At 35.4% G+C, this 10175-nt stretch overlaps 1 protein-coding gene across 4 annotated transcripts; it reads left to right on the forward strand.

Annotated features, from left to right (window-relative positions):
• Window positions 1-217: 217 nt before the first annotated feature.
• On the forward strand, window positions 218-9683 carry cnga3a (cyclic nucleotide gated channel subunit alpha 3a). 4 transcript variants are annotated; one of them, XM_079883870.1, is made up of 9 exons: window positions 218-460; window positions 2134-2266; window positions 3968-4084; window positions 4341-4508; window positions 4909-4968; window positions 5327-5548; window positions 5694-5795; window positions 5884-5990; window positions 7339-9683. In XM_079883870.1, exons 2-9 carry the CDS (start codon window positions 2166-2168, stop codon window positions 8742-8744), a joined length of 2283 nt encoding a protein of 760 aa, XP_079739996.1. In that variant the 5' UTR covers window positions 218-460; window positions 2134-2165; the 3' UTR covers window positions 8745-9683. The 4 variants fall into 4 exon arrangements, with proteins under 4 accessions (XP_079739996.1, XP_079739998.1, XP_079739997.1 ...); XM_079883872.1 differs by lacking the exon at window positions 4341-4508 and having other exon boundaries at window positions 244-460; XM_079883871.1 differs by lacking the exon at window positions 4909-4968 and having other exon boundaries at window positions 244-460; window positions 7339-9677.
• Window positions 9684-10175: the final 492 nt, after the last annotated feature.

Raw genomic sequence — 10175 nt, forward strand, 5'->3', positions numbered from 1 at the left:
TAAAAAGCAACACATTTTAATATTATTTTCTGAAAAAAAGTCAAAGGATGTAAATGTGTCAATTAAAATAAATCATAAAAAAAAGGACAGAAGTCAAGAAAAAAGGAAAAGCAAACATTACAAACATTAACGTTTCAGTTGTAAAAAAAGAAAGAAAAGGCATTGCTAATGAATATTAATTAGAAGACGAGCCCTACTCTCCGCCCACGATCACATCGAACGGTCATCGGAGGAGTATCCTTTAGCAGTCTATGTGGACATTTAGGAGACACACATTAGAAAAAGTGGATGAAAACTGATGTCCAAAAATGCAAACTCGAATTAGTTCTTTGAAAATGGGATTTTACATAACATTAAGCAGGATCGCCAACTGCTTCAACCAAAGAGCAACTTGAAAAGGATTTCTGGCTGAATCTGGTGCCCTAAATCTGTTGGACTATTAAATATTGTTGCTTCACAGGTAAGGTAAATCGATTACATATTTACTAGACTGATGTAAATGTTAACAATTGGCTTTAATTTTTTTTTTTTTTGTAAATGTCTCATACTTTGTTGTCTTTGTTGTTCGTTAGTGTTTCCGACAGCATTTGTTGACGAGTCGATAAATAACTCGACAAGTCACTAAAATATTGCATTATGCATCAATAAGGATAGCAACAAATGGAAATGAGTTAACATGATTCCCTTTCAGAGCGTTTTGGTGCACGTGCAGCAGTGCGCAGCTTTCCAACTAAACCGTTTAGTCACAATAAACCAGTCCAGATTTTCACTTGTCGATTGTGGAAAGAATCATTGGCAATATAGACGTATTACATTACAATGTCAATGTTTCCCCTACCTATAAAAACAACCACCTTTACCATAAGGTAAAATAATGATATCTAATTCTACTGTAATATATGAAAACGTTTTTGTAGAAGGTAAATACTGAATTATCTTATAATTTACATAGACCATAAATTATTACTTTATATAAAATATTTAATATCCTAACATTATACAGCTAATTTACTAACATACAAAGTTAGGAACTGTAAATATACAGTCACCCCATAATGCTTGTAATGATCATCAATGTAATTTTACAGTGAAATTCTAGCAACCTCAAATTTTGGTACTGTAAATTTAACAAGAAATACATTAATAATAATAATAGTAATGTATTTACTCTGTTTAATTTACTCTGTAAGTTTGCGATTTAACATAATCACTGATTAAGCATTTAAAAGAATCAAGGGGAGCTGGTTTTCCCTTTTAAATTTATGATGACCATACAACGAATGGAAAGAAAGACCACCCTGGGCTTGTCAAAGTTTTGATGTATTGTTTAGGGTGGGCAGCGGGGACTTCAGATGCTCAGATGACAAGAACCCTGATGGATGGAAATCAGGACTGCTGACAAGAAGTTGCTGCGTGTCCTCAGCATTAGCTTCATTCTGGATTTGGAATAGATTACACGAATAGCATTGGTGGTGTTAGTCTAATTAGGCTAATCTTCCCACAACGATACAATAAAACTAAACGTCATTAGATGGAGATCATCGTTCTTTTGGTCAAAGACCCTGAAACCACAAAGCAATATTTTGGTGAAAAACCTGTTTAGGAAATTTACAGTCATTTTTGTTGCATATGAATAAGATGCTGTTTTTAATAAATGCATCACTCAGTTTAACCAAAAATAAATTTTCAACTAATTCATGCTATATGCAGTCACACTTTATAAGACGTCTATATACATGGTGGCTTAATATCAAGTGGCTTTAAAGTACATCTGGGTCATGATCTAGCATAGAGATGGGCCGCTGATCTTGTTTAGTGTTTAAGCAGTAAGTATTTTTAGGTGATGTGTGTTTAGATGGCATTGCTGTCAGAGTAAAAATGGGTTTGCAGAGATCAAGTCCATAACAGGTTCATGTAATCTCTTCAGATTATTGAATTTGAATTCCACTCAACTTTGGGTTGATACAACGTTACTATCTGCAATGATTTCATTAATGACAGCCCATTGAAAGCCTTATTGCATTATGCTTTTGAGCATAATTTATTTTCTAAGATCAAAAACATGCTTTAAATGTTTAATAATTCATGCTTTTTTTGTTATGGTGTTGTCCTTTGTTTGTCCTTATTATCAAGCACTGGATGCCTAGAATAGGCAAAGAAAAAAAATGGCGAAGATTTGTACAGAGCAATCGTTCCCATCCCGACACAAGCTCTCGGTCCGAGCCTCTAAAGATGACCTGGATCAGACTGAAAATGGCATAAGCAGGTTAGAATAACAAGACATGACTTTAAAGAGTTAATTCAACTAAAAAATTGAATTCTGTCATTAATTACTCACTCTCATGTCATTCCAAAAGCGTAAGACTTTCATTCATCTTTGGAACAAATTTTTTTTCTTTTTGGTTCAATCTGAGAGCTTTCTGTCCCTCCATTGACAGCCTACGCAACTACCACTTTCAGGCCCCAGAGAGGTAGTAAATACATCTTTAAAGCATTCCATGTGACTTCAGTGGTTTAACCTCAATTTTATGAAACGACGCAAGTGCTTTGTATGTGCAAAAAAAAAAACTGCTCTCGTCAACACAACACGCATGCGTCGTAGTGCTCTCGTGAACGTGCGTTTGAGATTAATATTTTGTAAATATAGTGGTAAATTATGTTTTTATGCGCAAAAACACTTGTATCGCTTCATAAAATTGAGGTTAAACCACTGGAGTCACATGGAATGCTTTAAAGATGTCTTTACTACCTTTCTGGGGCTTGTAAGTGGTAGTTGGATAGGCTGTCAATGGAGGTACAGAAAGCTCTCAGATTTCATTAAAAAGATTTACATTTTTTTTCCAAAGATGAATGAAAGTCTCATGGGTTTGGAACGACATGAGGGTAATTGATGACAGAATTTTCCTTTTTAGGTGAACTAACCCTTTAAAAAGGTCATATAGTACATTTATAATCCTTTTTGTGCATCATTTACAATGTAAATGTTTTTGCGCCCAAAAGAGTTTTAAATGGACAGTGAAATGGATTGAGTGAATTTTCGACTTTAATTTTGGTAATGACCTCTTCGCATATGAAACATGAAGCTCTTAACTGAAGGATGCGGGTTTGTCGTATGGTCAAATGTAGTTTGGACTCCTCCATCCTTTAATAACAGCTTTTTTGAAAATATTTTTTGAAAAGTTCACAAAACAATATATGCTGGAAACAGCTGGAATTAGACTGAAATGATCCGGGATCTTGTTAATAATAAACTCTAAAAAGTCACTCTATCGGAACATTTGGATTCTTCAGGAAGAGACAATACCATTCAAAAGTTTGGGGTCAGTAAGATTTTTTTTTTGAAAGAAATGAATGCTTTTATTCAGCAAGGATGCATTAAATTGATCAAAAGTGACAGTAAAGACATTTATAATTACAAAAGATTTCTATTTCAAATAAATGCTGTTCTTTTGAACTTTCCATTCTTCAAAGAAAAAATAGTGTCATGGTTTCCCCAAAAATATTAATCAGCACAACTGTGTTCATCATTGATAAGAAATTAGTTTCTTGAGCAGCAAATCAGCATGTTAGAATGATTTCTGAAGGATCATGTGACACTGAAGACACTGAAAATCCAGATTTGCATCACATGAATAAATTACATTTTAAAACATATTAAAATATAAATCAGCTATTTTAAATTGAAGTAATATTTCACAACAGTAGCCTACTGTTTTTGCTGTAAAAAATACAGCCTTGTTGAGCATAGAAGACTTCTTTCAAAAACATTGAAAATCTTACAGACCCCAAACCTTTGTATGCAAGTGCTACACTTTGTGCTTTTTCTGATTGAAGTTTGGAAAACGTTCTCACATTTTATTCTAACTAGTTCTGGGGTTTTGCCATTTTTGCTGCTTAGTTTCAATAGTTACCATTTTGGAACATTATTTGAGTTCTGAAACATAATTCCCCTCACACCTTTTCTCAGGGTACATTCTCCATGTGAGGACACCTCCTCTGATATGCAGGGGATCATTTCTACTGGAACCAGCCAGTTTCAGGAATCCAGGAGAAGCTCTTTCACAGGTGCTGGGGCTATGGCAAGGTAACATCCGAACTAAACCTTGAATCTAGTTCACCTTGTGAACCCTGATTACCACTAAACCAAGTCAAATGCACACTGAGCAGTAGATCTGTAGTAGTGAAATCTGATTTTAACATGGAAAGAAGTGAACCTCTCATCAACCAAGCCAACAAAATTTGAATGTGTTAAGTGCGCATTTGACATGGGTGGAACAGAAAGCTACATACTGTATAAAGAGCTTGGAAGTGTTTCTGTTTGACATCTTACGGTCTCCCAGGCTCACCCAATTTCTGGTAATGCTGAGGAACTGGGCTTCACACAGAGAGGTTGAGCGTCCCGACTCCTTCTTGGAGCGATTTCGTGGACCTGACCTCAAAGACTTATCTAGCCGAGGAAGTAATGCCCGATCCTCTATAGGCCTTCCTGACAAGCCTCATAAGAGGAAGTAAGTCAAGATTTTCTGTACAGTTTCTTTGTACAGACAAAAATGCCTTTGGTGTAACGTGGAGTCCTTGAAAATGAAAGATACGTGCAGAGAATCATGCTGGATCTGTGTGGAAAAATATCCGTATTGTGTGCAGATGATTCATAAAACAGATCACAGAGCTGAGGATTCATTACTTGTTGGACCAGAGGTTATAAAATGAAAACAGTATGTAGATTTCCATGTAGAAATGTCCTTTAGGTAAAACAGTATTGCAATAAATTGTAGAATAGAAACAGATGTTGACTGTAGATATAGATACTAAATCAGCATTAGTGATGGTCTAGTTATCCTAGAATCAGATCCCTCAGAATTTAATACACAATAATAACACCAAAATTAATGACTTTTGCTCCTTAAGAAAAGCCAGTCATTGGCCTCTGGCAGTTTACAATATGAACAACTGCAACAACACAGATGAGTAAGTACCCTGTAGAAACAGCTCCACAAGATATAAACCCCTATTTAATACATTATAAATATTAACTAAAATATTTGATATGGTAGTTACTAGATTGTAGAATCCTAAATAATGAATGAATGCTAATAGTGATGTATCTCAAATATGCAACTAACAACAACAGATGATAGTCTGTCGTGTTTTGTATTACGTTAGTACATTGCCTTGACAGTGTTCAGTGAATATTGGTAGTGTTAATGGTAATGCTGCCCTCTGCAGGTTAACATGAGAGATTACTAGTGGTAGTTCACAGTAGTGACCCGTAGATTTCGGACTAGTTGCTAATTCAAATAAAAACAACCCAAAATGTTACCTTCAGCAAAAAGGAGGACAAAAAGGAAGAAATAAAAAAAGATGAGAAAAAGGATGGAGACGTAAAGGAAGAGAAAAAAGATGAGAAGGAAGAGAAAAAAGACGAGAAAAAAGATGAAAAAAAGGAAGAGAAAAAAGACGAGAAAAAAGATGAAAAAAAGGATGAGAAAAAAGACGAAAAGAAGGATGATAAGAAAGATGATAAAAAGAAAGATGCTCCTCCTCCGCCGTGAGTATGCCACAAATGACATTTTAGTTTTAGTGAGCGATATTGACAGTCTCGTCTATCAGTAATATCTTAAGATGAATGCTGTGATTTAGTATACGCGTTTATGTTTGAAAGCGGCCAGACGATAATCTAATATGTGTTTTAGGAAAGAAGTGTGGATCATGGACCCAGCTTCAGACAAGTATTACAGATGGCTTTCAATCATTGCAGCCCCAGTGTTTTACAACCTGATGATGCTGGTGACGAGGTCTGTTCATGCAGGATCTCTCATGACATCGATACATTTAGATGTGCGGAGAGATGTGACATATGCTTCATTTTTCATATTTCTCCAGGGCCTGTTTTAATGAGCTTCAGAACACTTACACAATACTTTGGATCATCCTGGACTATTCGTCAGATGTAATCTACTACACAGACACATTTGTCAGAGCAAGAACAGGTATGGTGGTTACTCATTGAAAGAATAATATTGATGGAATATCTATTAAATAGGATTAATATTAAATATTATAACACACTACCATTCAATAGTTTGGGGTCAGTTAGTTTATTTCTGATAGAAAATAATACCGTTATTTAGCAAGGACACGTTAAATTGATCTAAAGTGACAATTGGCTTTTACATTGTTACAGAAAAATCTGATAAATGCTGTTCTTTTGAAAGAATCCTTAAAAAAAATTCCAGAAAAAATATTAAAGGGGTCATGAACTGCATTTTTTTTAAATTCTTTTGTTTCATGAGGTGTGCTTATTATGTTAGTAAGATTTTTAAAAGGAAAAAATTCTTGAAATAAAATGATTTGAATGCTCTGTTGGAAGGGAAGTGTCTGCTGTGAGACTTCAATTTAAACACTCACTGCTATGATTGGCTAAAATCTTTGCATATGAAATAAATATTACATGTGGAACTCTCTCAAAATCTTTTACTATTTACTATTACTGCTGTTGAGATGAACTATAGATAGCATTATATTTACATCTACTGTAGCTGATGACAGACATGTCTGTTGAGTGCATGAATGCAGTGATCTCATTGATTTCTGCACCTTCATGAATGCTTTCATCATAAACAACAGTGTAAAAATGATGTAAATAAGAGATTCAATGTGCAGCGTAGACAGCATCATTGATTATAACAGGGAGTTTTGGCGAGAGTCCAGAAGTCAGTCACTGATAAACTCACGCTGTGACCAACAGCTCCAGCGATTGTAAAGGTTCGTTGATCGCTTTCTGTATATAATTTATTCACAAATTAAATAACAGATCATTTTCATACTAAGAGAAACAATGTGAAGTTGACCATTTAGTCACTGGCTTTATTTACTGACGCATAAACAGCAGTAAAATGATTTTGAGACAAAGAACGTCTGACTGTACATGAATCCTTACATATCAGAAATCATTGATCAAAGATTAGAATTTAACACGGTTACTTACATATTGTGGCATTACTGTCAAGGTCCATCTTACAGTAAAAGTCTGTTGGCGAAGCCTGCACCAAAATTGCAGCTGATTTATCAAAGAATCCACAGTTAAATGTACTGAACAAACAAATATTTCACAATATTACTTTTCTACTGTATTTGTAAACAAATAATAGCAGCCTTAGTTAGCATAAGAGACTTTCAAAAACATTATGAAATCTTACCAATCTTAAAAAGACATTTGAATTAATGTGTATATTTGATATTAACAAGCATTACAACTAGATGTAGTACACTTAAGTTACACAAAGCTTGTTACATTTTTATTCTTTTTATTTTTAACATTTTTATTGTCATTTTCAGGGTTCTTGGAGCAGGGTCTTCTTGTCAAAGACGGCAAGAAGTTGATGGATCATTACAAGACAATCCCACAGTTTAAATATGACATGCTCTCAATGATCCCGACAGATATATTAATGGTGAAAGTGGGATTCAACAATCCTGAACTTCGCTTCAACCGCCTCTTCAAAATGGCACGTCTCTTCGAGTTCTTTGACCGCACAGAAACACGAACAAACTTTCCGAACATTTTCCGTATTAGCAACCTCGTACTTTACATCCTGATTATTATTCACTGGAACGCTTGCATTTTCTTTGCAATTTCAAAAACGATTGGTTTTGGAACTGACACATGGGTGTATCCTAACATCAGCCACCCTGAATATGGCCGCTTGGCCAGAAAATACATCTACTGTCTGTACTGGTCCACTCTCACTCTCACCACCATTGGAGAAACGCCACCTCCCGTTAGAGATATTGAATACTTGTTTGTCGTTATGGACTTCCTCATTGGAGTGTTGATTTTCGCTACCATCGTCGGTAACGTCGGCGCCATGATCTCCAACATGAACGCATCTCGTGCTGAATTTCAGGCTAAGATCGACTCCATCAAGCAGTACATGCAGTTCCGTAAGGTCAGCAAGGACCTGGAGGCCAGGGTCATCAAATGGTTTGACTACCTTTGGACGGAGAAGAAAACTTGTGATGAGAAGGAAGTCTTAAAGAATCTCCCAGACAAGCTCAAAGCTGAGATAGCCATCAATGTCCATTTAGACACGCTAAAGAAGGTGCGAATCTTCCAGGATTGTGAAGCGGGACTTCTTATAGAGTTGGTGTTGAAGCTTCAACCTCAGGTGTTCAGTCCTGGAGATTACATATGTAAGAAGGGCGACATCGGCCGAGAAATGTACATCATCAAAGAAGGAAAGCTTGCCGTAGTGGCCGATGATGGCGTCACGCAGTTTGTGGTGCTCAGTGACGGCGCTTACTTCGGAGAAATCAGTATCCTTGGAATCAAAGGCAGTAAAGCCGGTAACAGAAGAACGGCAAACATTCGTAGCGTCGGCTATTCTGACCTCTTCGCCCTGTCTAAAGATGATCTCGTGGAAGCGCTTACCGAGTACCCAGATGCCAAAAAAGCCCTGGAGGAGAAAGGAAAGGCTATTTTAAGAAAAGACAACCTTCTTGATGAGGCGGTGGCAAGCGCAGGCGCAGATCCCAAAGATCTGGACGAGAAGATTCAACGCCTAGAGGGCAACCTTGAAATCATGACTGGCAAATTTGCCAAGCTCATGGCAGAGTACACGTCCTACCAGGGAAAGATCAAACAGAGGATCACCAACATGGAGAGCAAAGTGAAAACACTACGAGTCGAAGATCTCTCTGAGGTTGTTGAGGACAAAAAAGAAGAAGAGAAGAAGACAAAATAGTTAACAGCATAGACACTGGGGTTAAAGGGGTTTCCTTTCTATGTACATATTCCTTAACATAGTACATTACTTTTGAACTGTTTATACTTATCTATTTATACATTTTACATATGACAACATTGTACTAATTGCCACATATGTGTGTAAAAATGGAACACTTGTTCAATATATGCAGTATGGAACAACTCAGATGGCATAAAATGCAGGATTTTGTTTATATGCCCTCAGGAGAGAGATACACTATCGTTCAAAAGTTTAGGGTTGGCAAGTTTTTTTTGTTTTATTTTTTCAAAGAAGTCTTATGCTCACCCAGGCTGCATTTTTTTTGATTTGCAAAAATACAGCAGTATTGTTACAATTTAAAACATGCTGATTTAGTGCTCAAGAAACATTTCTTATGATCAATGTTGTAAAAAAGTGTGCCGTTTAATATTTTTCTGAAAACCATGAAACTTTTTTTTTTTCAGGATCCTTTGATAAATAGAAAGGTCTAAAGAAAAGTATTGATTTTAAATAATTTTTTTGTAACATTATACATGTTTACTGTCAATTTCATGCTTAATAAAAGTATTAATTTCTTAAGAATTTATTAACAAAATGACCCCAAACTTTTGAATGGTAGCATATTTTTATGGTGAATCCCAAAAACAAGTAAAAAGGGTACTTCCGACTGTATCAGGGCTACACTTGCAGACAAGGCATTAATACTCTAATTGTTCCTTTGGCAGAAGCGTGAGAATATATAATTTATTCATTTGATGATGTTCTGATTAAGCTCATTAAACAATTACATTATTTCAATAATGTTACTAATAGAGTTGCTCGAAAAGAAAGAACAACTTAACCACATGAACCATGATAAAAACATAAACCATAACATTTTAGTGTCCAAACCAAAGTACCCAAATGTGTTCTTTAATAAATGTTCTAACAAACGTTGTTTGTTTGATAAAAGCATTTCATTTAAAAGTAATGTAAAACAGAAGATGGACTTCTCAACAGACAGTAGAGTGTGTGTTTAGTACATGAACGGGTTATGTTAAGGATCAGAAACTGCACTTGGAGAGATAACCTGGTATAGAAAAGGACAAGGTGACTGACTATATAAATAGACATATATGTCTATTTATTTAAATTATTGATCTAAATTAAATAGATTTTTTTAAGTACCAGTCTGATGCCAAACACCAGGTGACTGAATCCTAAAGTTCTAAAATGACTAAAATCTTAGTTTACTAAAACCTATACAGTATTTTGACTTTGATATTGTGTTGGATGTGTTAAAACAGACATTTAATTTGTGTATTTTTCCACTATAAACCGGGAACACGTCAAAAGACCCAAAAGCTGAATCTCATCATCACATTTCCAGACTTGGTTTGTTTTTTCAGTTTTGAATTTATTTAAGAATAACTTGAAACAATCAAATGT

This window comes from Squalius cephalus (genome assembly GCF_949319135.1).
Source record: "Squalius cephalus genome assembly, chromosome: 10".
Lineage (NCBI taxonomy): Eukaryota > Metazoa > Chordata > Actinopteri > Cypriniformes > Leuciscidae > Squalius > Squalius cephalus.

What these genes read in the sequence shown, in the direction of transcription:
- cnga3a (XM_079883870.1), top strand. Translation starts at nt 2,166, where the DNA reads ATGGCGAAGATTTGTACAGAGCAATCGTTCCCATCCCGACACAAGCTC. An exon ending in AAAGATGCTCCTCCTCCGCC is followed by an intron (nt 5,549 to 5,693) that starts GTGAGTATGCCA and finishes TATGTGTTTTAG; the next exon opens with GAAAGAAGTGTGGATCATGG. An exon ending in ATTTGTCAGAGCAAGAACAG is followed by an intron (nt 5,991 to 7,338) that starts GTATGGTGGTTA and finishes TGTCATTTTCAG; the next exon opens with GGTTCTTGGAGCAGGGTCTT.